Here is a 27,918-nt window from a genome sequence, read left to right as displayed (position 1 = left end):
AAGGCAGTCACCCGTAGTAAAATGCATAAGAAGATCTACACGGAGAAAAAAGACGACAGTTGTTCCAATCATTTCAGCTTTTTATACTAATAATCGAAATGCAGTTGATTTTTTCGCATTCAACTACTTATATAATAGATTCAACTACAAACTTCTAATTGTATTTACGCAATCAACTATCAATATAATGCATTCAACTGTATGATTTATTTTATGCATTCAACTATAATTATAATAGATTCAACTACAAACTGCTGATTGATCTTATGCAATCAACTATGAATATAATAGATTCAATTGCAATGGTATAATTGATTCAATTGTAATGGTATAATTGATTAAACTGTAGATATGATAGATTTAACTACAATTGTATGATTGATTTTAGGCATTCAACTATAAATATAATAGATTCAACTGTAGTGGTATAATTGATTCAACTGTAAATATGATAGATGCAACTGTAGTGGTATAATTGATTCAATTGTAAATATGATAGATTCAACTACAATTGTATGATTGATTTTAGGCATTCAACTATAAATATAATAGATTCAACTGTAGTGGTACAATTGATTCAACTGTAAATATGATAGATTCAAATGTAGTGGTATAATCGATTAAATTGTAAATATGATAGATTCAACTCCAAATGTATAATTGATTCTAGGAATTGAACCGTAAATATAGTGAATGAAACTATATTGTTATGATAGATTGTGTGTTACTTGAGTACTATAGTATTCCTTTAATCAAAAATCGTTATGATTGATTGAATTGGCACCACTGTTATTTTTTTCATCGAAGTCTCACATATACATATCCGCAATTTTTCTTGCCGCCATTTTCGTTCTTGCCGTCGTCGCGTCGTGTGCCATCTCATCATCGAAAGTCGCCATTTTCATTTTCGGAAGTGCGCAGCGAAAAATTGTTAGCGTTATTTTTTTGTCCGTCGTCGATTTTTCTCGGTTTCAACGTTTTCGGTGTCAGTATTCAATCCAATTTCTCATATTCTGCTACTATAATTCGTACAATATTCTCATCGATGTGAGAGGTATGGTTATTCGTTAATAATGAAACCTGAAAAGAACCTTTGCTAATTTTCCTAATTTTACCTTTTTTTCAGACTGACTAAATTTACAAGATTTTTCAATAGAAACGACGATAATACTGCCGGTCATCGATTGGCTGATAATCGGACAAAACTTGCACAGATCCCTTTCAGGATACCCGCCTACACAGGCCTCATTTTTTTGTAAGGCGCTTATCTTTGTTATATGACTTTCAAAGTTCCACCGGAAGCAATCTTTTGCTGGAGGATTAAAGGACCATATTGTATCCAGGTATTTTCCAGGTAAGTTTTCGCTGATTGGCAACTGATATTACGAGCAACCTAGCCCTGTACCCACCGTAGAACAGAAGCTCTGCTTCTCGGCTGAACACTGTAGTCACTGGATTGACTGAACCGGAACTTAATCGTGGTAATAAATTGAACCCCATTTGCACTTAATCAGTATATTACTGTTAATCCTGTTAATCGTTTCTCAAAATGGGAGTAATTTTCCGTGCAATTCTGTATAATACGGGTATTTCTGTTGCTATTCCGGATCTCATAATTAGCAAAGAACATTGAGGCTTTTTGAAGTAAGGTACACCGGGGTAAGTGTGGACGATGGCTATTAAAACAATACTTTGCACTATTTTCTCAAACTTTTAATGCAGAATGTTCAATTTACTTGTAATCTATCCAATAACTGTGGAAAAGATACGATTCAGACAATAACGGATGTTTACAGCGACTTTTTTGGAATTTTCTATTTTCATCTACGATGTCGAGTTGATGTGCATCTTTTTCAATTGCAAATTTCTCGTAAACTAGCTGGCTCTCGATGAAAAACTCTACATTGAAACAATCCTTATATTCCAAACAACCAGTTAGGAAATGAAACGGCGGTTGAAAATGAAGAAAAAAGAGTTTATTTACAAAAAACTAAAATTTTGTCTCCAACCCCTGCCTGGGGTAAGTGTGGACGGCTTTAATAAGACTTGATGTATACACCTTTTTTCAATTATTTGTCCTTCATCCTTCATGAATTGTATTATTTAGCTATATTTAGCATTCGGATCATGAAAAGTTGGGTAAAGTACTTGTTTGTTCTGTGTTTTTGATAAAATCGGATTTCGTGGATTGCAACATAATTACACACAATAATAATTGAAAGATGCCTACTTATAGTATCATGAACTTTTTTTCAAAATTCTGGACGGTTCGAGCCATAAAATAACGTATTCAACCAAGAAAACACAAACTTTTTGAAAATATCCTGCCTGAGAAATCAAAAGGAAAATCTACCGTCCACACTTACCCTATATAGCAGGGTAAGTGAAGACAGCAGCAGTCCATTACAATTTACGTGATAACTTTTCTCGCTTTGCTTCTATCGAGCTGATCTCTTCAGCGTTTGTAAACAACATGTTCTGCATCACATTGAATGTAATTTTATGAAAATTGCTCCACTGTTGATTTTTTAATGATTTAATAAAGTTGAACTATACGAAAAACCGTCTACACTTACCCCGGTGTACCTTAACTAGAAAAACTATTGAATGCTTATGTTTAAAACACTTTTTTTTTTCTTGATGTAAATACTTAACCTTTCTAATTTCCGAACCCTATTCAAACACCAATAACATGTTTTGTTTCTTTTTTCTGGAAGCTCTCGCGTTATTCATCCCTTAGACAACAATAACATGATGTTTCTAAAGTCTAGTCCACACTAGGAGACGGTTCGTCTCGAGACGGTCTCAGCGTCTCCCATTTTCTTCGGGAGACACTGAGACCGTCTTAGGTTTCCAACAACAACAACCGACAACAAAGTCCGTCTCATAACAAAAATCGCAGTTCATGTTGCCTAGTGTGGACTAGGCTTAACGTGAACAACTGTACAAATCATATGCAGATGCTATATGTTAACCCGAGTTCAGCTCTATTAGTTTCTTAATCCAAACTCATTTCTAATTCAACTATCCTATCAGCAAAAAAATCTGAATCCATCAGGGGCACTGAAATTGATAACCCTTAACATTACACGACATGGAACTCGATTTTTTAATGTAAGTTTACAAAATTTAAAAAAATCATCTGTTAACAGCACTGAATTTGCATCACATTAATCTTACATGTCGCATAAAAAAATTTCCTAATGTAAAATTCCGTCACTTATGATGCTTCTTTTTTATTTACATCATATGTGATATAATTTTACGGATTGTTTTCTAAAGGTGAAAACTGAAATCTAAATTTATTAATATTACTTAACACTGAATGCGATTTTGCCGTGTAGGCTTACAATCACGAGAACATGAAACTTAAACAAGGCTGTAATTGATATTCCTCAATATTACACGACACAGAACGCATTTACGTGATGTCAATTTGAAAATCAATCAAATCAATGTTTATTTAAATAATGAGTTGAAATCATCGACTTTAAAACAACAATTCTGAATTTAAGCGAAAATAATATCGAAAGTAAGCGATCGTTTTAGACTTCCTCGTTCGTGTATAAGGTATTTCCCGACTTGTCAACAGAACAGCTGATTTCTCATGTTTATAATTTTCGGCATCTGGTGGTAGGGTAAAAATAACAACAACACTACGCATGTTCAATGGTGCGATAGTAACGAAACCAAATTGGCAGTGCAATATTAATGGTTATGCAAAATTCTTGATTTTTTAAACTAGCCTAAATTAAAAAATTGTAGGCATGACATACTTTGAAGGTAATGTTGATGTTATGTGATGTTAATTTGAATAAATTATATCTTTTGAAGAAATAATTTAACAGTGCTAATCTCCCAAGTTCAAAATGGCGACCAGTAGATGTTAACATTTTTCAAAACAAAAACAAAATGCTACCCTACCACGATCTGTCTCAGGAAATACTCTATTATGTTTATTATGCTCAAATTTCTGTACAGCTGCAGCGGTACGGGTTAATAATTGACAGTTCATTTTTACAGGGTTGCTAGCGAACCGGGAATACCGGGAAAAACTTTGGAATTTCATAGCGTCACCGGGAAACCGGGAAAAAACCGGGAATTTCGGCAACTCACCGGGAAAATTGTCATGTTTGAAAATTTTTCATGGAACTTCAAAAATGTTTTTTAAATTTTTATCGTAGGAGTAATTTTTGATAGTCTCGATATAGATTTACCCTTATGATTGCTTATTTTAGTTACCCATGCGTTCATTAGTGAACAAACGAAATTGAAATCGCTTTTTTAACTTATTGCGAATCAAATATGGCATGTCTCATATTATTCGCTCTTCACAAGTATGCTATACTTACAAGCATAACTCAAATGTTATAAATTTTAGAATGACATCATAATTGACAAAACCAAACACAAAACGTTTGATAACTCATTGATACCAATTTATACAATTTGGTTCAGTGGTTTATGATAGATATATAGCGTGTCAAATTTCGGTGTTTCTCGGAGAGGATTTATTTGCAGTCCTTAATGTGTTACCTACTTAATAACATTTTATGTTATCTTGTTTCCAACTATCAGCTTTATGTCATGATGTCGATGATTCAGTGTTCGATAGACTTGTTTAAAAAAAAATATTTTATGCAAAATGTAAAAATTTTGACAGCGTGAGATTTTTCTTAGCAGAGTTGAATTTTCCTGACAAAAGGAATCTCAGAAAAAGACATTGTTTTTCAATGTTATTGGGTATTTTGTTTGAATTGGGAAGGAAGCCGGAGTAGATGTTTTTTTTAATTCTGCCTACGTTAAACTTTTGTTTAAAGTTTCCTACGCTGGAATATATGTCATATATGTAAAAATTGTGTCGAAAACAAGCTCATTTTGAAATCTGAGGTGTTCAATACAAAGGTGTTTAATACAAAATTACATTTTACATTCAAACGATTGAAGTTCAGCCCTCTCCGTGAATAATACGGATTTTTAGTTCAAATGACTTAAGGCACTTCTAAAGTTATTCATTTTTTTTGGATTAAAAAAACATTTTTTCTAAAACATGGATTAGTACAAAAATTATAACTGCACTTTTCAAATTACTTCATCTGCAATCTGATAATTTTATGTTTTTTGAGGCAAATCCCTATTCAAGTTAAAAAGCTGATTTGATATACTGTTTCGCTGTATTTTCTGCATATTTCTATTAAAACTATACACTTTTTCTATAATAGTATACAAATTCTAGAGAAAAACTGCAATTTTCAAAGTGGCACAAGTTAACCGGATTTTGTTTTTGGTTGAGCGTTTTCTCATAAATCAGTGTTGACTATCGTCAATGTAAAGCAAAACAATGAATTGATGCAAATTTCGTTTAATTCTTTCCAAAAATTTATTTAAACCTACGAAAAGACTACTTGTTAAAAGAAGTCGGAGTATTTGTCATGATTTCTTACCGGTCAACAAGTTTGGAAAACAATTTTAAGAAATTTGAGAGCTTTACAATGATTTTTTTATTCATCTTGATTTATATTGAAAAAACGAGTATAACAAACACCAGAAAATTCATCATTTCTAACCGGGAAAAATCCGGGAGAAAACCGGGAAAAACTTTGGAATTTCAAAACGAAAAATCGCTAGCAACCCTGTTTTTATTTTTGTTTTGTTTATACATTAATTGTTCTTATCGAAATTTTCAATCTGCGGTTTTGGTCCATGTCGATACTTGCACTTGCGAAAGCTATTAATGGTAAGTATGCCTCAGTTTATTTGATATAACAAGGATTGCTAACTTTTTTTTTCGTTTGCAGGTGGAAACATAAACAAATTCCGGAATCCGGAAGAGACAACTGTTCCTGAAACTCAAAGTTGAAAATTATACATCTAGCCACTGAACGAAAATATAAAAAATGTTCCTTCATCGGATATCGAAACCTAAACGTGATGGTTTTCTCGAAGGCATCAATTGTTGGAGAAAGCAATTCTTTCGTCATTGCCGACCAAGTAAAGGTGTGACACTAGGTGATATCAGTCGTGCGGATTCAGTTTGGAAGGAACCTAATTCTAGATAACCAGCTTGCCAACAAAAGCATTAACGAAAGCACCTCTGGAATCTGGAAATCTAAAGCGGGCCATAGACTACACAAATTGGCCTGTACAAATTCGATGATTCCACGACGGTTGTTTGATCTATGCTCGCCCACACACGATACAAACATATTTCAAGCGAACACAAACGATTGCTGGCGAAAACAGCAACAGCAACATCTCCACCCCGGCTAAGAGAATGTTTTGTACAAAATATTTCGATCCCGACCGATTTTACTCCAACCGATTGGGCGCTGATTCCAGCAGTGCCATACACGATGCAAATCGTGCTCACAGCGACAAAATTTCATCGCATTTGTACAAATGTTGTGTAGTCTGTGGCCCGCTTAAGGTGACCTACAAAATCAACTTTTCTTCCTGCCCCCAGAATGGTGTTTGTTAAAAGCGGGCCACAGACTACACAACATTTGTACAAATGCGATGAAATTTTGTCGCTGTGAGCACGATTTATATCGTGTATGGCACTGCTTGGATGAGCGCCCAAACGGTTAGAGTAAAATCGGGATCGAAATATTTTGTACAAAACATTCTCCCAGCCGGGGTGGAGATGGTTTTTTTTGTTGCTGTTGCTGTTTTCGCCAGCAATCGTTTGTGTTCGCGTGAAATATGTTTGTATCGTGTGTGGGCGAGCATAGATCAAACAACCGTCATGGAATCATCGAATTTGTACAGGCCAGTTTGTGTAGTCTATGACCCGCTTAACAAATCCTAGTAAAAAGCGGTGAAATGTCGCACTAAACCACTTTGCACTGAACTCCTGGAATGGTGCCGGCACATCTGTACCAGTGAAAATGCTCTCTTAGTAGCATGAATTCGTTTAGTCCACCATCTTCACTATATTGCTGTAGTCTAATATATGCCACAAAACAGGCAAGTTTTTCAAAAGAATTCGAAATTTGTAAGTGTACTTTTATAGTCGAAGAAATTATTGCTTACTCTCTTTTCCAGACTTTAAAACTTCATGGTACTATTCCATAAATCAAATACATGTTTGGAGTTACAAGATTCAGCCCATCATCTGATTGCTTCCTTCGTTCGCTTGCAGGTTGTGAAACTCTTGCTGATGCCACAATCAACTTTCATAAACCGCAATTCGTTGAACAGTGTCGGGTCCCAATCAGCTCGTGATTTAAAAAAAAACGTGTAAATCTTTGAGTAATCGACTCCATCCTGTTAAGGCTGCATAATATCAATGAATGCCTAATAGAAATTTGACAAAAAGAAATATTTCCAAAGTTATCGAAAAAGTGAAAGCGATACCTACTGGCATTCAAATACTTTTAAGAAGTTAGTTTTGATCATAATGAATTTGTTTTAAGTGCTTTCTAGTAATATGTTTTAATAAACTAGTATCTCAGAAAAGATGTCAAACATCAGGACAATAGGTATAATATAAGACTGTTAAACATTAAAGGTTTTAATAAAAATTTAACGCAAAATTTTATTTCAAGTTTACTCATAACTATATTCCATTGTATTGAATCTAATCTCCTCGAAATTGATATCTTATGTTTTCTAACTGAATTTGGCTGCGGCTCTCTATTTCATAGAAAATTTTTGATACGGTCCACACACCTAAACGAGTTTGACATGCCTGATTTGCATCATATGTGATAAAAGAGAACCACCGATTATCACACATGGCCATCCTGGACAATCGTGGATTACAGTGCCACGGCGCCGGAAGAGTAATATTTGACTAATGTTGTAAAGCGGGTTTCGTTTGCATGCACTCTTCCAAACGCCACCAACGAACCCGAAGCAGTTTGCAGTGATTTTCTTGCACATGCTGGGATGTCGCGAAAACAGTGACCCTTCCTCCTTTTTATGTTTCTGTGATGCCCTCCCGACTATCAAGGACACGTATGCCAAGTTTGGTGAAAATCTATTTAGACTTTCCAAAGTTATAACACGTTCATTTATTGAGTGTGACAAATATGCGTCCAATCGTCTCAGTGTGACAGTTATGCGTCCATTTGTCCCAGTGTGACAAATTGACTTTGAATTTTTCTCGAAATTTCTAGAATAAACTTTATGTTTCGACAAAGAATTTCAATAATACGTATCAAATTATGACGATTGGCATCAAAAAGTCAAAAACGCCGAAATGTCACATGTGACAATTATGCGTCCAACGGCAGTGAATTGCAATAAACAACTCACGACACAATGCTATGGCAAACGATTGGATTTTGTCATGTGAATGCCGTTTCAAGTAATTGTACTTTGTTTACTTTCTCTTTTTACTAGCAATAACTTTTCTTTGAGCTTCTAAATGTATATTTCCGTGTAGTGACATGATTTTCCGAGCAGTTTTATTGACGTCAGCCATATTGGAAATTCACATTAATGTAATGTAATGTAATTACTTTTAACAATTATGAAATTTTCATTTCTTTTCAGTACAATATTGTAAGCAGTAAGCATTGGCACAGCGGGTCGAAATATTATGATTTAGCCATAACTCTTATGCAATTGTCTGGCGACTCATTTGCGCTCGAAATGTCTTCAGAAATAATAGAATTTTGTAATGTGGAAGTGGAACTGTTGGAAGAAACTCCTGTGGATCAACCGCTAATGGAATTATTATCCTCCTTTGGACTGTCAGAATCGGCAATGAATATAATGTTATGTAAGTAAAAATAACGGCGTGTTCGTCAATTGCTTTTTTTTGTGATGCATCAATCGATCGATTTTTTCGGTAGATGTCGAATCACTTTCTTTTTGCATTTGCATACGTTTGTTTATAATTTACGAATATCATAGAAAAACAGATGGGAAAATCTATTAACGGAGATTTTATTTTTTTTCATTTTTTTCTTATGAATCTAATATATAAAAACTAGCTGACCTGGTGTGCTTTGCTACACCTTCCCAAAATAAATTAAATTTGTTAAAATGTCTAATTGAATCAAGTTTTAATTCTTGAGCAGCATTTCAAATCAAATGTCAATCTTAAGACTTTTATTTGATTAAAAAAACTACAAAATTACTTATTACGGACAATTTATGCGACTTTCTGTTATTTTTATTCGATATAAACCGATTCGCATGCCTACCGAATATTCTAAAAATAATTTCATTGGAATCGTTTGGGTAATTTCGGAGGAGTAGTACTACAAACACCGTTATAAAAGAATTTTATTTTATATAATAGATGGAGGCGTTTTCTTTGTAACACCATCACGTAGAAACGGTCCGTCGGAATGAAGTGAAATTTGGTATCCGAGGGTTTTTCGGGTTAGGATGGTTTGTATAGTAGTTTAAAGAATCTCACTTTTTATGGAAGCGGGGTCCTTATATAAAATTTCCTCTTCACATCTTATATATAAAAATGGAGGCGTTTTGTTTGTAACACCATCACGTATGAATGGTCGGTGGGAATGAAATGAAATTTGGTATCCGAGGGTTTTTTGTAGTTAGAGATCTTTTTCAACATACTGTAGAAGACACAACTAGGAAATTTTGAAATTCTTCTTCTAAAATTAAAATAATTTCTTATCCAAATTCTATATCCTTTATTTTTTTAGAACTTCATACAAAGTATTATTCAAATGCCAGGTTTTATTTTCAATTACCTACAAAATTTTGGGAAAATTTTATTTAAGAAGTGTGTTTCCTACAGTACTGTATGCTTTTTTTTCGTAAATATTCAAAAAAAACTGGTCAATTCTGAAGATTTACTACGTATTTATTCTTTTATTCATAGCTAGCGGATATACCATCGACGGACTGAAAATAATCCAAAGGAACGAATTAGAAGAACTACTACAACCGCCTTTATTGTTGGACAGATCCAAAGTGATTGAAGGTCTCAACCGTTGGCGAGTGTCTCTGGTAATGAAATTTTGAAATTGATGTAGTTTATCAATACTGATTTTTGTTTTGCTTCAGAATTTAGTTCCAGTAACAACTCCGCTGACATCCAAATCAAGTTGTTCCTGTGGAAATGAAACACAATTGTTAGCAATTGAGAACCGTCAACGTCATGAATGGACGGCAAAATCATTGATTCAGCGATCATCCAAAGGTACCAAAATTTTGCAGCAGTATCAGCAAGCCAAAATACTCACTCGAGCGGATAAATCGTTCATTACATCGTTAATTGTAGATGACTTTAAAGAACAGTTCGGTAGACTTACCAAACCGGAATTGCAACGATACGCCTCTGATTTAAAATTTTTGTTTCCAACGGTTGACGAGGTAGGAAAGAATTAATCTCAAATTGCGAATTAGTAGTTACTCTGTTCTATTTGTCTATTGTTTTCAGTATTTTTGGTATCGCCCTTCATTCTACTACGATTCTAACGGTAAGAAAATAAAGTTGGGCCGGTTGGCCAAAGGAAGTCTACACGACCGCAACAATAACTATAAATTAACTTCGAAAGAGAAAGCAACAGCAACGATATCATCAGATTCCGAATTCTTGGATATTTCCATCACCGACGATCAAAGTAAGATCTGAAAATAATATAACTACATTCTTTCTCTATAAAATATTTTCTTTTTCCAGTTGCATCCTACAACAACACCAAACAGTGGTTGAGGCATAACCTTAGCGATTGGGATGAACTAAAATCTCGATGGTCGTGCTCTAGTTCAGTTCGTTTATACGAAATTAGTCGCCTTATTGATAGAACGTTCAGTATAATATTCTTAGAATACCCTGCACTGCGCAGTAGTTCCGGGTACCAGTTAGTTCAGTTGGATTTCAACTTTAAATATCCTGGTAAAGGTGATTTGCTGTTCAGTGGCTTCAAAAGTTTCCGACTTCGTGCAAAGCCTATTTTCTTGGCAGAAAACGGTCGAAAGAAAGGCGTAAAGGATAAAATTAAATGGCTTGATGAGGAACTTTCCGAAGGTATGTAATATTACTTAATTTTCATTTTAGACTATGTAGAGAATTTGGGGCCGGCAAAAAGGATTGCCCAAATTAGCTGTTTACTATTTATGCGATATTTATAAAACATCAGGATTAAGGTTAAAATTAGCATACAGGAGCTTTCAATTTTATTTAAGGGGCCGGCATCCATAAATTACGTAACGGGAAAATTGCCCTTTTTTGACTTCCTCCCCTCCCCGTATCGCTTCGACGTACTTCCCTATGAAAATTACGTAACGCTGATAATTGCCCCCTTCCCATCTGCTCATGTTTTCAAATACTGATTTTCTTAATAAAAAAGATTTTAACATAATTTTTTTTAACGGACGAAAACGGAAATTATATCTATCCAAATCGTTTGTTAGTACTCATTGATGATGGCTCTCTGATAAAATAAATTGATTGTCTTATAACGAGTTGCTCTGTATAGTTAGCTGATGATTTTAAATTTGTTAAAGAAGCATAACATTTGATGCAAAATACACTCCAATTAAGAATATTCGTCGGTATAATCAAAATGTCATTTTTTTTTTAAATCAATTGAGAATAAATAATAAAATTTCCGTCTTAATGTTGAATTGAGTTGTTGGTGGTAAATGTATCTAATTTTCGATTTTCCAACGTTTATTTCACGGATATTCAATACACATTTTAAGGAGTCTTCAGGATCTGTGAAAAGGAAAGGTTACAAACCAGTTTCAATCAGCTTACAAATTTTAAACTGATTTTGGTTTGCATATCATTCTGTAAGAATTGCATGACATAAAAATAGTTGCAATTAAACTGAAAGTTTTAAAGAAGAAATCGTTACGTAACGATGAGCATACCTCCCACCCTCCCCTATGACACAGTTCGTAACGCTCGTGCTTATCCCTTCCCCCCCTAGGAGCATCGCGTAATTTATGGATGCCTCTTTGTTTTCTCAGGAAATTTCCAACAAATTTGTGTTTTCTTGGTTGAATACGTTACTATAAGCAATAAGCTCGAACCGTCCAAAATTTTGAAAAAAAAGTTCATTATACTATAAGTCTACGAACAATTAGAACTTAATTTTGTTTTATTTTCCAGACGTTTTGGATTGTACGGCCGTACAGCTGCTTTTTGGCCTTTGGCCTTGTCCATTGATCACTCTTCCCACTGGAAATAGGTGGAAACCATCCATCCAGGAAAGTACAGATAGCATGATAAGACATATTTCGTCGTTGTCTGAATTTGAATCGCTATTTGCAAGGATTGCAAAAGAAAATGCGAGCAGAGGAAACAAAGACACGCCTGTAATATTAATTGTAGGAGACACCTTAAAGTCTCTTGATCATTTTTATGTTAGCTTTGGTGACGTCACCTACAAAGCCGAAAATTTTTTGAAGGCTTTGGATATAATACTCAAGCTTCATGTAACATACGGCGTACCTTTTCCTCGAGAAACCAGCGCGGTGTGGGAATTCATATCACTATATTTTTATGATATCTCAGTTCAAAGCGAACCATCTGCAAAAATCGTTTCGTTTTGTGAAACGCTACGAGTTGGCATGAATTAAAAACCCTCAAATAAAATAAAATGATTTGCTGCATCGTTAAAGAGTGCCGGTGGAGAGCCGACAGCGTTTTATCATTGGGTCGACACTTACGGATTGTACACGAGCCGCTCCAGATATACGAGTGCAATTATGATAACTGTATGAGGAGATATAATTTTCGATGTTCTTTTTTAAGGCATGTAAGAACACATTTGAGGCAAAATGAGAATCCAGATATATCGATCGAAAATCGTATTTTACATCATTGTCAGTCTGAAGAAAATCAAGTAGAACATGTAGAAGACATTTCATCAGCACCATTGCCCAATGAATTACATGTTGATGATCTACAATCAGCAGAAATTGCGCGGTTATCGGCCAAATTTGAAAAGCTCAATACTTCATTTAATTTGAAATGGTTGGACCAAGATAACGTTGCTCGTAAATTTGTATTCGAAATACAAAGGGATTTTAAATCAGCTGTAATTAATCCGATTCAAGAAATAGTAGGCATTATGAGCGATGCCGGATCAATTTCGCCCTCAGCTAAACACACGTTGACAACAATGATGGATTCATTAAGCCAATCTGAGACAGAATATAAATTTAAAAAAAAGTTAAAAGAAATGAAATTGTATGAGGATCCTATAATTTTTACGATAAGCAGTGAGCTACGACCAGGAGTTTCGAGTTACTTTGCGGATATGGTGATAGATGACGTCAAGGGATTTCTCATGCCACTACATTTTGATATTAAATGCTATCTCGAAAGTAAACAAGTTTTATCTACTATCCTGTCGAATTTAAAACCATCTACAGATGGAATGCTTAGATCACCGATCGATGGGAGTTTATGGAGAAGTAAAACATGTGACCAACCTGATAAGCTTATAATTCCTATTAATTTGTTTTTTGATGATTTTACAACAAGCGATACAATTTCACCACACTCAAGCAGTACCAAAATTTGTGGCATTTACTATTATATTCCATGTTTACCACCATACGTGTTATCTAAGCTAAATAACATTCTAGTAGCAGGCTACTTCATGGCTCAGGATAGAAAGAGATTTAATAACGAGGAGTTATTACACAAGTTGATTGACGTCTTCATTAGTCTTGAAGAGACTGGTATCAATGTGAGTCATGAAGGAATCGATAAGCAGATTTATTTTATGATAAGTTTTATAACTGGAGACAACTTAGCACTTAGTGAAGTATTAGATTTAGTCGAATCACCGGCTGCAAACTTCTATTGTCGTTTTTGTAAAAGAAACAAACAACAACGTGAGAATGATACTATTGAGCACGAGGAATTTCTAAGAACCGAAAAAAGCTATGAAGAAGATTTGAGTAGCGGAGATGTTTCATTGACGGGAATCAAAAGAGAAAGTGCATTCAACAGAATACCATCTTTTGCTGCTATTTCTAACGCTTATTTTGATGTAATGCACGACTTAGTGGAAGGAGTATGCCTGTACGGGCTTTCACATTGTTTAAAGTTTTTTATCCTCTCTAAAAAGTATTTTACTCTTGACGATCTCAATTGCAGAAAAAATTTATTTGTTTTTGGCAACTTACATTCAGCCAACATTCCTAACGATATAAAAGATGTAAATTTGGTTAAACAGAAAATTAAAATGACAGCTTCGGAAATAATAACAATAACCAGATTTTTACCATTGATAATTGGTAAACTCGTTCCACAAAATGATCCCGTCTGGAATTATTTTTGTAATTTAATTAAAATATTTGACTTGTTAATGCAAAGCGATATTTCCTTAGTAATGTTAGATCATCTAAAACAAATTATAAAAATACATCATGAGCAATATATAACTTTATTCAAGGATAAACTTAAACCCAAACATCATAACTTGGTGCACTACGCAACAGCTATAAAAATGTCTGGTTCGTTGAAAAGACAATGGGCTATGCGTTGCGAAGCAAAACATAAGCAAGCAAAACAATACTGCCGTGTTAACAGCAACAAAAAAAGCTTGTGTACATCTTTAATTACTAAAATTTCCTATAAATTCGCGAATTCGTTGCTAAATAATAATTTTATAACTCCATATTTTGATATTGATGCAAGTCACGTACAAAATACGCAAATGTTATCAACTCACGTAGATCTTTTAGAAGCGTCAGGATGGAATAATTCTTCTTTCAAATATGTTTCTGAATTTCAAAAGCAAGGATCAATTTACTCAAATGGTTCAATATTTTATGTGCAAAAACAAATGATTATTAATATTTATGAAATTGAAGCAATTATTTTGACGAACACAGAAGAGCTGCTATTGATCTGTAATAGGTTCGAATCGAAACAATTTGATAACCACCTGCAATCTTATGAATTAGAAAAAAGGAATGAATCTTGCGTAATTAGCGATTTGAAAAAACACGAAACAAAACTAATAAATATTCACAGTTTGGATTCTAAAATGTATTTGCGAATGTGCAATTTCATTGTAATTGGCACATAGGATAAATATTTTGTATATTATATTATAAATTTTTATAAAATTATAAAATTTTGTAAAAACTAAATCATGGACAAATCATTAAAAAAGAACAAATTCTACTAAAATACCATTTTTATTTCAGATAGAAAATAATCCGAAAACCCCGTAGCTAATAATCATATTCTAAGAAACATTATTGAAATAATTGTTTCGTACTGTTGAATCAATTATAAAATATAGTTAAATTAACTATAAAATATAGTTGAATGAATTATAAAATATAATTGAATGAATTATAAAATATACTTGAATGAACTATAAAATATAGTTGAATGAATTATAAAATATAGTTGAAAGAATTATAAAATATAATTGAATGAACTATAAAATATAGTTGAATCAATTATAAAATATAATTGAATCTATAATAAAATATAGTTGAATCTATAATAAAATATAGTTCAGTCAGTTATAAAATAGTTGAATCTATTAGAAAATACAGTTGAATGTATCATATTTATGATTGAATGCATCAAGATTGATAAGAAAATACAATTGAATCTATCATATTTACATTTGATGTATAAAAAACAATCAGAAAAATAAATTCAAATCTATCATATTTATGATTATGAGTGAAAAAAAACGATCAGAAAGTATAGTATAAATTATTACAATTATGGTTAAATGCCGGATTTCAATAGTACAAAAGTAGTTGGGTATGCTATATTAATAGTTGAATGCATAAAATCAATCAGACCCTTGAAGTTGAGCCAATGGTTTTATTAGTTGGTGATTGAAAATCCATCAGATATTCTGTTGTATTTATGGTTGAAAGTTTGATATTTATAGTTAGCCGAGAATTAATCATCCATATAGTTAAATATAAGTGGATTATTGTTGGGATTACTATACTTTTTTCTCCGTGTAATAACATTTATCAAATTTAAACCATTTAAATAATATCGATTCTGAAAAGTAAGATTATTCGTTCGTTAATTATAATCATTGTTCATTTTCAAAGCTCAATCCAAAATACTGGTAAGTAGTTTATTTTGATCTGCAATGCAATGAAATATTGTGATTATTTTTATTCCAGAATGAATACATGCGGAAATAACAGAATTTATTTTATTTAATTTCGCTCGATAAAGAATTTTCTCCAGCTCAAGAAGAAGACGATCTATGTGAGGGGAAAACTTTATTCGCAGCTTCGTGTGGCTCAATCAGAACATCCAGCTTGATGAGAGGACTTTTTTTGACGTTGCAATACGGAAGGGTGTACATATTTCGTCGGTAAGTTTATATAGTTCAATTATTTTGAAGGAAAAGTAATAGTGTTAAAATACATTCCAGAACAAATGTCCATTAACCATATTTTATGGATACCACCTCACGGCAATGAGCAATACAACACAGGAAGAAACACCAGCAGTATTGAAAGTACGGAGAACATCCAAAAGTGCATGATATGGAGGATGCGGTGTATATATTAATTAAAAAAATTAAATTGAAGGAAAGTAAGTAAAATAGAGCAAAACAAATTTTTAGCAAAATAAACATTAGTATGTTTCATTGGATCCCACGATACCGTTTCATTTCATCTGTAAAAATAATAAATCATATCAACTAGCCACGCTAGCCACACTACTGCATTTATCGGAATTTCCAATGAAATCAATCCTTCAACCATTTCAATAGAATAAATTCTTTCTAGTACTGGTAAAAAGTATTGGATTTTCTAGTAGTGCAAAAGCATTAGAATTTCCGATATTCTTTATAGCCCAATTTCGTTCAGTGTAAAGTCCAGGCAACGAGTACCGTGAAGGGCCCAATGGCCGCGCATTCAAGCAATGATGAATGTTCTCTGTGCCGTACAAAAATCGTTTTTTGTGCGATTCCGAAAAGAAAAGCACTGACACGTAGTCAAACTTACGTTCTTTAAGGGAAAAATTGAAAAATGAGAGATTTTTCATTGTAACGTCACAAAAACGCGAATTTGTAAAAAGTGTTTGTGTACCAATGGCCGCGCACGCTTATGATGCCTGTTTCAATCGCCGCTCACAAGTGTACCAATGGCCGCGCACTTCTTAATTTGATTTAAACAGTGATTAAGGTATCCAAACAGTTAAAAATGCTGTTTACATGGCTCTCAGGCTCATTGCGATTATTCTCAGGTAAAGATTTTCAATATTCAATATTCACACATCAAATACTGATTTGTCGTCATTGTTTTGTGATACTAGTCTAGTGCAAAATTAGTATGAGGCGCCATTTTTACAAAGCATTAATTTGCCTGAAGATATATTGGAACAATGTTTTCAGTCCCGATTTCGATGAATCATCACAAATTCGGCGAGCTGTCTGAAAATCCTCGAGGAAACTCAATCCCCTGGCAACTTGACGTTTCCCATACAAATCGCGTGTGCCAGTTTTTTCTGGTTCTCTGGTTCTGTCAAATCGAAAATCAAGCGACTTAACATGTCGGAAGGACGCATGTGGAAATATGTTTTCTTTTAACCGATTCAACAAATGAAAAAAACGTTCAGAATTGAAAACTAGTTCAGTTATACGTAAAGTGAATCTGTTTTCAGAAGTTCAGTCGAATAAAGGGCACACAGACGTAAATCTGTATGTCCTTTATTACGTTTAAAACTTTTGGACTGATCAAAATAATTCACTGATATACGGCAGATTTTTGGGAAAAAAACTCCTTCCACCAAAACTATTGATGACGATCGTACAAAATAAATGTAAAACAAAACATTACCACAACAATCATCGAATGATTTTTATAAACTGCGATACATATGATAATTTTAGTATAACAAAACTTTCAAATTATAGCAGAACATTTCTCGGTTTATGGAAAACTGTTCCTATACAATAAATAAATATGTAGAATATTCAATGAGAATAATAATTTCGGTTGAAATTTTTTTTCATTCATTCGAATTTTATGATTTGCACCACATTTGATGATCTGCCCTTTCCATACGCATGGCTCGAAAAGTATGTAAACAAGCGGTACACAAGCGACACCTGCGGATTTCAATCAGGCACACGAAACTACGAAACTCGCCAGAACTGTCAAGTTGCCAGGGGGTTGAGGAAACTGACCAACTAAAACGTAAACAGATCCGAATTGCTATCTAACCTCAAATTTCCAACACTTTGTAGCAAATTTTATTAGATAATCGTTTCTTCTGACACTGTTTCAAAAAAATGTGTTTTTTCGGCCGGTTTTATGAAGGAAAACATTGATTAGAAAACTTGCCTGTGAATCTTATATAACCTTTGTGAAATTCCGAAGAAGTTCTCTAAGTTTAACTGCTGATAAATACTAGAATACTTTCCGTGCGCGGCAATAGAAACATTCAAAATTCAGGTGTGCCAATGGCCGTGCACAACAATATTGCCATTTTTTCCGCAACAGAACCTTCAAACTGTTCACTTTTCTTCACAATTGATTCGTTATACAGCCACAAATAACTTACGTTCGAAAATTTTTGCCAAGGGGCTCAAATTAAACACAAAAAACTGAATTTCAAAAAGAGACCCGTTTAGCTCACTTGCTAAGGACAACAGAAAAAATGGCATCCGACAAAAACGATGTTTGTTTTTATTTTTTCCTGACCTCAAAAAGCAGAATAAATTTATTTCTAGTATGGCAAGTGAAAGATGCCTAGCGGAGGTATCCGAAAATGCGAAACATAGAAATTTTCGTTGTTGAATTTCGGAGAAAATAAAGATTAAAGTTGAAAGTGCGCGGCCATTGGTACTGCGCGGCCATTGGTGCTTTCACGGTATTCATGTCCTTAAAATTCCTTTTCATAATCCCTGCGGTCCTAGAACGAGCAAGGTGTTTTCCGCGGTTTCCCGGAATAAACGTGGTTTTTCGGATTTAACGCGGATTAGCTTTTTGCGCGGTACGTATCCCTCGCTCACAGTTTTGAATCTGCAAATTAATTTGCAAAGATTTTTCACGTGTGATTAATTTTTGCAAATCACCAAAGGTTTTTTTCAGTATTGAACCGCAGGGATTATGAAAAGGAATCTTATGGACATGAATACTAGGTGCCTGGACTTTATGAGGTCGTCGTGAAATAGATTTTTAACGCCCAAAATATGGTAAAGGTGATAAAAAAATTAAAAAAAATATGAGAAAAATATGCCAAAACCTTGGATATATTTTCACATTAAAATGACAAAGCCGTGACCAAAATATAAAAACATCTGACAAAAATTAATAAAAATTGACTAAATAATAACAAAAAATTTACAATAATGACAAAACTCGAAAAAAATTGGAACGGTTTGTTATAGAACTGCCAGATGTTTGTCATTTTATTTTAATTTTTGTCATGTTTTCATTTGTCGTATTTTTGTCATAGTTCTGTCAAATTTTTTGTTCATTTTTGTTTTACCATCTTTTCTTCATACTGAAAGTCTTATCCGGTACAACTGTGTTTGATGATTACACAAGCCCATAGTGTTGTCTAGATTTTGTCATATTTTATCATTTTTTCGTCATATTTGTCATACTTTTGTAGCATATTTTTCATTATTTTTTCGGATTTTTGTAATTTTTTTTATTAAACTTTTGTAACTTTACTGTCGTATTTGTAATAATTTTGTCATTTTTTTACATATATTTGAAAGTATTTTGGTATATTTTTATCTCATTCTTCATAATTTTGTCAGATTTTTGTCATTATTTTGCCATATTTTTATTAGAACTTTGTCATATTCCATTCCATTTATTTGTCTTATTTCTTTTATTTTAATGTCAAATTTTTGCCATATTTTTAACACCTTTCTAATGAAACAAAATTTGATATCTCCTCACTGGTCGGTAATTTAATCAGTTCAATTAGACATTTTAGCGCTTTTTTTGTTTTTTTCTTCTTTTTTCCACCCCTCGCTATTGATGATGTGTTCGCCAAAGTTGTGTCAAAAAACCAATCATTTACAACAACTGTGTCCAATACTTTATTACAAATTGTGAAATGGCCTACGAATAGCCACAAGCATTCCTTCAAAGAGCTATAATTCGCCCACGGGAATGCATTTACGTTTTGTAAAAAAAAGTAAAGAAATGAATTGTTAAACTATTTTGATAGGGTCTCTTCTCCAATAGGCTTAAATATTGGAGAAAAGACTTTGAAAAAGCTTAAAACCAACGAGCTTTCCCTATCCGAAGAAAAAAATAGGTATGTTTTCGAACAACTATATGAAAAACTATGAATAGGTACATCGTTCAATTACCTTTCTGATTGCTCTGCTCAGGTTTCTCTGACATAGATGTATCACTATATCGAATAGATTGCACGACACTTTCCATTTCTGGCTCGATATCACTGTCGATTGAAGCTGTTCGCACCTTCAACTGTTTGGTTGGATCCATTTCGCAAAGCTCTGATGGATTGAAGGTTCCGGAAAATTCGCCGGTATGTTTGATTTCTACCGCAAGTGAATCATTGGCCTCTTTATCCAGTGAAAATGTTCTAACAGAGGGAGGTGCCAAAGAGAACAACTTGACGGCTAAGAACTCAACTACGAAATCATTTGCAAACGTCTTCCCAGGAGTTTTCTGTCGCAATGTTTCTAGTAATTTCAAGTTTGGCGCAAATACTTCGTTTACTTCTGGGAAATACTGAAGTTCGTCTTCCTCAAGGTCATTGTTCGGTTTAGATTTTGGCCTGACTGGTGACGAAATTATTGGACCTGAGCTTTTATTGTTCTCATCACAAACAAATTCCAATTCGATTCCTTGGTCATCCGCATCCTTGATGCCATTCTCTGTGATAAGTTTTTTGGCAGCCAATATCGCTTGTTCACGTTTCTTCTTCTCTTCTCGGTCAATATGTTTACGAACTTTCATAAGCTTGCGTGCTTCATTAAAGTTGGATGCAATTTTTGGTTTGCGTACTTTATTTTTCACAGTATCTAGCCCTTTTTGAATGGTTACCAATGAGCTTTCATCTCCAACAAGCTGTTTCTCTCCAATCAGTAACTCTAGATCCATGTCGTCACCGTTGGTCAACATCTGATCTACTACAACAGGCTGAGTAACGAGTGTTACCAAAGACGATGGATCGGTTTCAGGAATCTGGGGCTTAAGTATTGTTTCCTCGGGCAATGCTAGTTCGTCGGTACTAGAAGTAACTTCCTGGGAAGCAATGGTCACCTTTTCAATTTCCATCGGTTTTAGCAAGATAACACCTTCTTCAAGATTATCAATCGAATCGTTAAATGTATCTGGTGTTGATTGTTCACGGAGAAGCAAATCTCCTTCGGGATGTTGCTCACCAGAATCAGAAATATCCGAATTTTCACCCAGCTTGGCAGGTTTATCAAACGAAAATGCGAAGACGTCCATGTTTTGCGGAAGCACTGGCTTACGATCACTGAGTCCGTCGGATTTTCGCTTTTTCGATTTTTTTACTGAGTCGACTTTTCCTTTCATGTTTGCTTTCAAAAATTCGCTTTCTCTGCTCACTTTTTCTTCGTCGAACCCTTCAAAGCTCGATTCTAATGATTCATTCAAATTGATTTGGTCCGACTGTGATTCATTGTGACGTTTTTCCATTTCGCGTGAAGTTTTGCTAGAATTGCTGTACATTCTTTCGGAAGTGTGACGCGACATTCCTGCGCTGGATCCGGATTTCGGAGCTTTACTGCCATCGGCCCCGTCATTTGAATCGCGATCCGTCGAACGTCGCTTTTTGCTTGATTTATCATGTGAACTGTAATGGTCATCCTCCTCACGTTTTTTCTCCGAAGATCTTTTGCCGTTTTCATTTTTTCTATCTTGACGACTGCTGCTGTTGCTGCTGCTGCTTCCACCACTACTACGATGATGCTTGGAAGAACTGTGTGATTTTTTATCTCTGGAAGATGACGAAGACGATGAATGATGCCGATGGGACGAATGATGCTTACGATTGCGATCGCTTTCATGATGGTGCTCTCGGCGGCTACGGTCGGATTTTTTCTCCAATACATCTAGCTGTTGATTATGGATGGCTGTCAATGTGACAACTGCAGGTGGAGAATTCTCCAATTTATCTGCATCCGGTGCTGACTGAGTGCTATGCTCGTCGTTCAACGGTGTCTTTGCTGAATCGCAAGTTTCCATCATATGACTGTTCATGTCTTGAATTTTGTGTTGCTCCAACGTTGAATCTTCACATATACGCAAGGACCGTTCGGAATGGGATGAATTTTCCTCGTAATGCACCGGTACAATCGGCGAAATACTTTTAATATCTTGTTGATGCCTATTCAAATCTGAAAGGTATGAAAGTAAGTAAGCATCGTTTCAATTAGTGAAAGAACTATGAACAAACCATTATCAGCTGCTGCATCCTGACGGCTTCCTTTCATGGACGAATCCGTATCCAAAAATCGACGATTTCGTTCTGTGCCCCTGAATTCATATGCTTCTTTGTGCAGATCAAAGTTTGACTTTTGAGGCTGAAGTTTGCCTTCCTCTTCCATTGTTTGATCATCACTGCTATCCAAAATTTCACCTTCTTCATTGGAATTTTCATTGAATTTAGGCATCTGAGCTTCTTCTGTGATGTCTAGCCCTGGGCTCGGTAAGTGAGCTTGCTGTTGCTGAGTACCTTCTGAATTTGTAATAATAGAAAGCCGACTGTTGCTTGATACTTGTGATAGCTGAGAATCATTCTGTACTATTTCTGGACTCTGTAGGACTGGTAACGGTGAGTTGGGTACATTTTGAGATCCTGCACTAGAACCATCATGGACAATTGAACCGTTTGCAGCCTTACTATTATTTGTTGCGCTTTGATCGATTAGCGAATATGCTTCTTCTTCAACCGGAGTATTTTTATCGTTAAGGTTCTCACTTTCGACGGAATCTTGTGACGTCAATCCGCTGATGACCGATGCATGAGAATCGTTGCTATCATGCTTTAGCACTTGACTTGGAGGTCTAATCTCCAACGGCTCAAAAGCTGGAGATTCGAAATCATCCACATTTTCTTTGGATTCGTTTAGATCATCAATGGCATGTGGTTCCACAGCGTTTGGTGGGTCGGGAGATGTACTCGAAGATTTCTTGTCCGAGTCCGGACTGACAGCCTCCAAATCTTCTGGCAGAAAATCGGTTTGTATATCCAAGCTGCTGTTTCCAGCGGCTCCATTTACGACAGTTTTCGGCTTTTCGATTCCAAGATAATTATAAACAATTTCTTCAACTTTGGGATGGAATACAGTTGAAATCTTCGGGTTTACGACTTGATCAACAATACGCTCTACGCCAGTTTCCAAAAATCCAGAACTGAATAACAGGGAAAAAATGTTTTAATGAAATTCATTTAAGATTAATTTATTGTTCCCTTAGAAACAATAGACAAAGATGTGTAAATATTATGCTCTGAAACCCAGTATATGAGCCTGTCTGTATATCCTTTCCAAAACTCTAGTTAACTTGTAAATTTCGTGAAATATTTTTATCATCAAAACTTTTTGAATAGGTCTAATATAGGACATCAACGTTCTATAAACTTTTAATTGTGTTTTTATTGAGTAAAGATAGCCTTCTTTGGTACTACATAAGGTTAAGGATAAACTTACTCGATAATATGTTTACGTAGTTTATCACGCAGTTGATTTTTGTGACGAATATTGTCGGTCCACTTCTGCTGAGCGAGAAATTTGCTCACTGATGTTTCCACACGCTGGCGTAGATTTTGATAAGCTGGCTTCGTGTCCACATCTGCAAGGCACTCTTTGCGGAACTGGTCGAACAAGCCTTGCGACTTAACCTCGTGTACAATCCTATCTATGAAACTAGGATCATCCGCTAGATTTTCCATTGTTATTCTCGTACGCGATTTCTTTTGCAGTGTAATTGATGATGACCTTTGAGGGAGCTACAAAATTTTATCGCATGCAAACGACCAACACTTCTAGCGTAACATTTAAAAAGGGCGAAACTAGCAGTTAGCTCGAAACGAGAAAAACGCGTTTGAAAATTCGGAACACCTATTCAAATCCTATTTATAAAATCGACCACTTTTTGTTCAACAAAATCAAAAACTGTGCATTATATTCACTTATTGTTCGATGGTTATCGAGAACTTTTACTTTTTTCACGTAATTTCAGAGATTTTCGAGTTTCGCCCTATTATTGTTTTCGATTTCAGTTACGCCTGCAAGTTTCGCCCAATTGATCGGCCGTTTTTGTTTTGGTTTTGAAGTTACGCCCATTCATCCTACACGCAAAAACTAATTAGGCCGTTTTGTCATACACGGTCAACTCAGTTACGCCTTTTGGCTCTACACGAATAGAAAAATTCACTCCATTTTGAATAGGCGTAACTTCACGTTCCAACGAAATTGCATCAACAGGAAGTTTCGCCCAATTGAATTTTATCAATTTTTTGAAAGTTTTAAGTAATTTTAAGATGAAATCGCGTTTGATAGGTAAAGTGCAACCGCGTGCATCCGGAATGACCGTTAACTCGATTTGTTTACATTTGGCAGTTTCGCCCTTTTGAAATGTTACGCTAGACTTTTATTTTTTATAATACACTCAAATATACTTCTTCTTCTTCTTCTTCTTCGTCTACTTGTGGAAAATTCGTTTTCCACTGTTGGATCGGTAACGGTGACCATATATCCATCGGTTTTCTCAAGGTGACTTGTTGTGTTAGGGTCGTAGCGGTGTTTTCTTTTTCAAAGGTATAGGTAGGTATTTGATGCTAATAGTTTCTTTATAATTTCATTTTAGATTGTTTTAGGAATTCAATAATTTCTTCAAGGTGCAAAGTGTTTTTTGTCTTAAGTAGGTCTACAATAGATTGGAATTTATGGACAAAGCTAAACTTCGATCGAATATCGTTGTATCGGTTGCAGTGGAGGATTATGTGTTCGGCGGTTTCAAGCTGGTCACAGATTTCACAAAATGGGTCATCTACTAGTTTCATTTTATGTAGCCAGTATTTGCTGTAATCGTGTCCTGCCATTAATCGGTTTATGGTTCGAGTTGTGTAATTAGTCAATCCTAATTTATGATACCATGGTTTTTCACAAAATTCTGATTGTATGTTGTAGAACTTGAGTCCTTTCGCGTTTTCTTCTGCATATTTTTTGTACCAAGAGTTTGTTTGCGCTTGTTTGATTTTTTTGAAGTATAGGTAGGAATCTCTCAGCAAAATTGTATTGAACAATTTTTCTTTGTCATTTGATTCAGCTCCCATCTTAGCTAATTCGTCTGCTATGTCATTTCCCAGAATGTCAATATGACTGGGGATCCACTGGATCTGTATGTTCAGTTCCTTACACGCTTTCAGTATATCGTCTATTATCTTGCTGCGGTTCGTCAGATTGAGATTGTTCTGAAGCAATGTGCACGATGATAGCGAGTCCGTAATTATCACAGATTTGCTCATTTGAGATTGTTTTATTTCCTGGGTTGCGGTATAAATTGCTATCAGCTCTGCAGTCATGATGCATGTTTCTGTGTTGAGAGTCAAAGCGATTTTACGGTTAGTTGATTCTAAGTATATTCCAATTCCGCATCTTTCGCCCATTTTGGAAGCATCGGTATATACTCGATGAGAATGAATGTATTGGCTGGTGAGGATACCTAACAGCTTGTTGCTCAAATATACATGTAAATTACATGAAAATGCATGAATACCGACCAAATGGGTCGATTCACGATCACGTAATTCGCGTAATTCCCTTTTTTGGTGACAGTTCGCACCAGGGGTGCCAGGTGGTTTTGAGAAAAATCAGGACACCGCGATGAAAAAAATCAGGATTTTTCAGGACGCCACTAAATTGATAAAAGGTGTGTTCAACGAAACCCAATCGAAATCAATTGAAATGGATTGACAGTTGATCAGCTGTTTTTCCAATTGACTTCGATCGATTTCTATTTGGCTGTTGATTGAACAGTCATTCACTAATACTAACGCACAGGCGCAGTGTTTTCAGATGCAATTTTGTTTGCCAGCTTCGTTCAGAATTCGTAAGGCGGTTTACTCAAGGCAAATTGTAATAAATCCATCATTTTGGCCATTTCAATGGCAATTCTTTCCCGTACTCAAGTTGTCCGAAAAATTTTAGTTTAGGAAGTTTGTTGTTCGCCTCGAACTAAATTAGAATACTAAAAAGAAATTGTGTTTAAAATTAAAAGCAATTTTAAGGGACAAGGAAGGCACAAAAGCGAAAAATTTTTGCTATAGGAAAATAGTTATTATTGTTAAAACATGTAATCATGATATTATGAAATAAAATACAGTGGATCAGTTTTATATTTTATTTGACATTTTAATTTAATTTAATTTTCCCATTTCCTTCGGTGGGTCATCACAATTCTTGTGCAACTGTAGCTAGTGCACCGACTGACACCGACACCAACGCAGCAACACCAAAACAGCATCGACCTATACCACCAGCACCGCACCACCGAAACAGCATGAACTCTCCTGACACCACTTTCATTTTCATAACATTTGCGCTTATTCATGAGCAGCTGCAGCAACTGATCCGATTGACACCCATCACACCACTATAACTCAGCGCCACCGGCACAGCTCCACCGGCACAGCACCACTGGCACAGCACAACCGACGCTCCACCGGTTGACTACACTTTCATTTGCACTGCAATTAGTCAAAAACAAACCCAAACAGCTGTTTTTGACAGTTATCAACTGCAGGTGTGTTGGTGTAATAGAAATCGATCGAAACGAATCCTGCCTCCGAGCTTGATCGTTTTCGATTGGTTTCGATCGATTTCGATTGGCTTCATTGAACGTCAATTGGATTAGATTCGATCAAAACATTGGCTGAGTGAACAACCATTTACCAATCGAAATCGATTGAAACCGATTTCAATTGGCTGTTGAACGGGCTTAAAAATAACATGCAGCTCTGCTTAAATTGCATAACTAAAGGCGAAATACAGGTGCTGAAGACGCCTTAAATTATGCAACCAAAGCGAGAAGAACCTTGGCTGGCCTGAAATCAATATTTCCACTATTTAAATTTGTAATTTGTAATTAAATATCATTTGAACCAAATATTATCTTTGGTTAAACTGGTTAGACTATTTTATTAAAGACTAGCTGAACCCGTACGAACTTCGTTTCGCTTTAAATCATTGGTACGTCAAAATGAGTTTAGAAAATGAATCCGAAACATTCTTTCGACAATTTTGGGGAAAAAATTCAACAGTGTTTAAAGTCGCTACTATTACTATTACTTGAAATTCAAATTAAACCTTTTTCTTTTTTTCTATCCATCGGGAGAAACGTTTATGGTGTTTTCCTCTCAAAGCAGTACAGAGTTGAAAAAGTCAAAATTTCAACCAATGAGGAACCAGAATGATTGATGTGTAAGTGTGCAATCATTCATAATTCTCTAGGATTTGACATCTAGTCCGGTTCCTTGACAGCAAAATGTCAGGTTTGTTATGGGCCCACAAAATCGTGGGCCCGTAATTTTGATGGTTGTCAAAATCAATGACAAAGGATAGGGCTGTCACCCCCCTGAATTAAACTGTTGATTGGCTTTTTATTAAAATGTATGTGAGAGTGTTTTCTTCTCGATCGGTTGCAAAATCTAGACATTATGGCAGAAACATGTACTATTTGTTTGTGTGAACGACTCTTTGCTTGACTTTCACACTTAAATTGGTATCAATTAACTGCCTCCAACAAAATTATTGCACAAAATACTGAACTTTCAATGAAACCCTCTTTTTCTGTCCCATGGCCCGAAATTCGATAATTGAAACCAATTTGCGTTCCTCAAAACTCCCTTGTGCCATTTTTTCTTTTCAAATTATATGTAAAATTACGTCAGGAACTTGAAAACAGTGATCAGTGAATATAGACGCCCCTTTCGCCGACCCTTGACACGGAACATGCTACCTGGAGTCAATTGCTCATAGTTTATAACCCTCATCT

At 35.0% G+C, this 27,918-nt stretch overlaps 3 protein-coding genes across 4 annotated transcripts in view; 2 read left to right on the top strand and 1 right to left on the bottom strand.

Moving 5' to 3' along the window:
• LOC129739250 (biorientation of chromosomes in cell division protein 1-like 1) overlaps window positions 1-24,176 on the bottom strand; it is a 60,986-nt gene extending 36,810 nt beyond the window's left edge. The window contains exons 1-3 of the mRNA XM_055730678.1: window positions 23,571-24,176; window positions 22,316-23,274; window positions 20,232-22,256 (exon numbers count right to left, since the gene is read on the bottom strand). Coding sequence (XP_055586653.1) covers window positions 20,232-22,256; window positions 22,316-23,274; window positions 23,571-23,812 — 3,226 coding nt within the window. The 5' untranslated portion in view covers window positions 23,813-24,176. The remainder of the gene's footprint in view (window positions 1-20,231; window positions 22,257-22,315; window positions 23,275-23,570) is intronic.
• On the top strand, window positions 891-12,535 carry LOC129739252 (uncharacterized). 2 transcript variants are annotated; one of them, XM_055730681.1, is made up of 9 exons: window positions 891-1,054; window positions 1,127-1,354; window positions 8,500-8,728; window positions 9,806-9,933; window positions 9,991-10,126; window positions 10,208-10,299; window positions 10,367-10,550; window positions 10,610-10,957; window positions 12,047-12,535. In XM_055730681.1, exons 3-9 carry the CDS (start codon window positions 8,566-8,568, stop codon window positions 12,514-12,516), a joined length of 1,521 nt encoding a protein of 506 aa, XP_055586656.1. In that variant the 5' UTR covers window positions 891-1,054; window positions 1,127-1,354; window positions 8,500-8,565; the 3' UTR covers window positions 12,517-12,535. The 2 variants fall into 2 exon arrangements, with proteins under 2 accessions (XP_055586656.1, XP_055586655.1); XM_055730680.1 differs by having other exon boundaries at window positions 892-1,054; window positions 9,991-10,299.
• Window positions 12,535-15,048, top strand: LOC129739251 (uncharacterized). The gene has a single exon (XM_055730679.1). It carries the CDS (start codon window positions 12,537-12,539, stop codon window positions 14,982-14,984), a length of 2,448 nt encoding a protein of 815 aa, XP_055586654.1. The 5' UTR covers window positions 12,535-12,536; the 3' UTR covers window positions 14,985-15,048.
• Window positions 24,177-27,918: the final 3,742 nt, after the last annotated feature.

The sequence above is a fragment of the Uranotaenia lowii genome, chromosome 1 (assembly GCF_029784155.1).
Source record: "Uranotaenia lowii strain MFRU-FL chromosome 1, ASM2978415v1, whole genome shotgun sequence".
In the NCBI taxonomy this organism is placed as follows: Eukaryota; Metazoa; Arthropoda; class Insecta; order Diptera; family Culicidae; genus Uranotaenia; species Uranotaenia lowii.
Note: the sequence above shows the minus strand (reverse complement) of the source record. Positions and strands in the feature narration are given on the sequence as shown.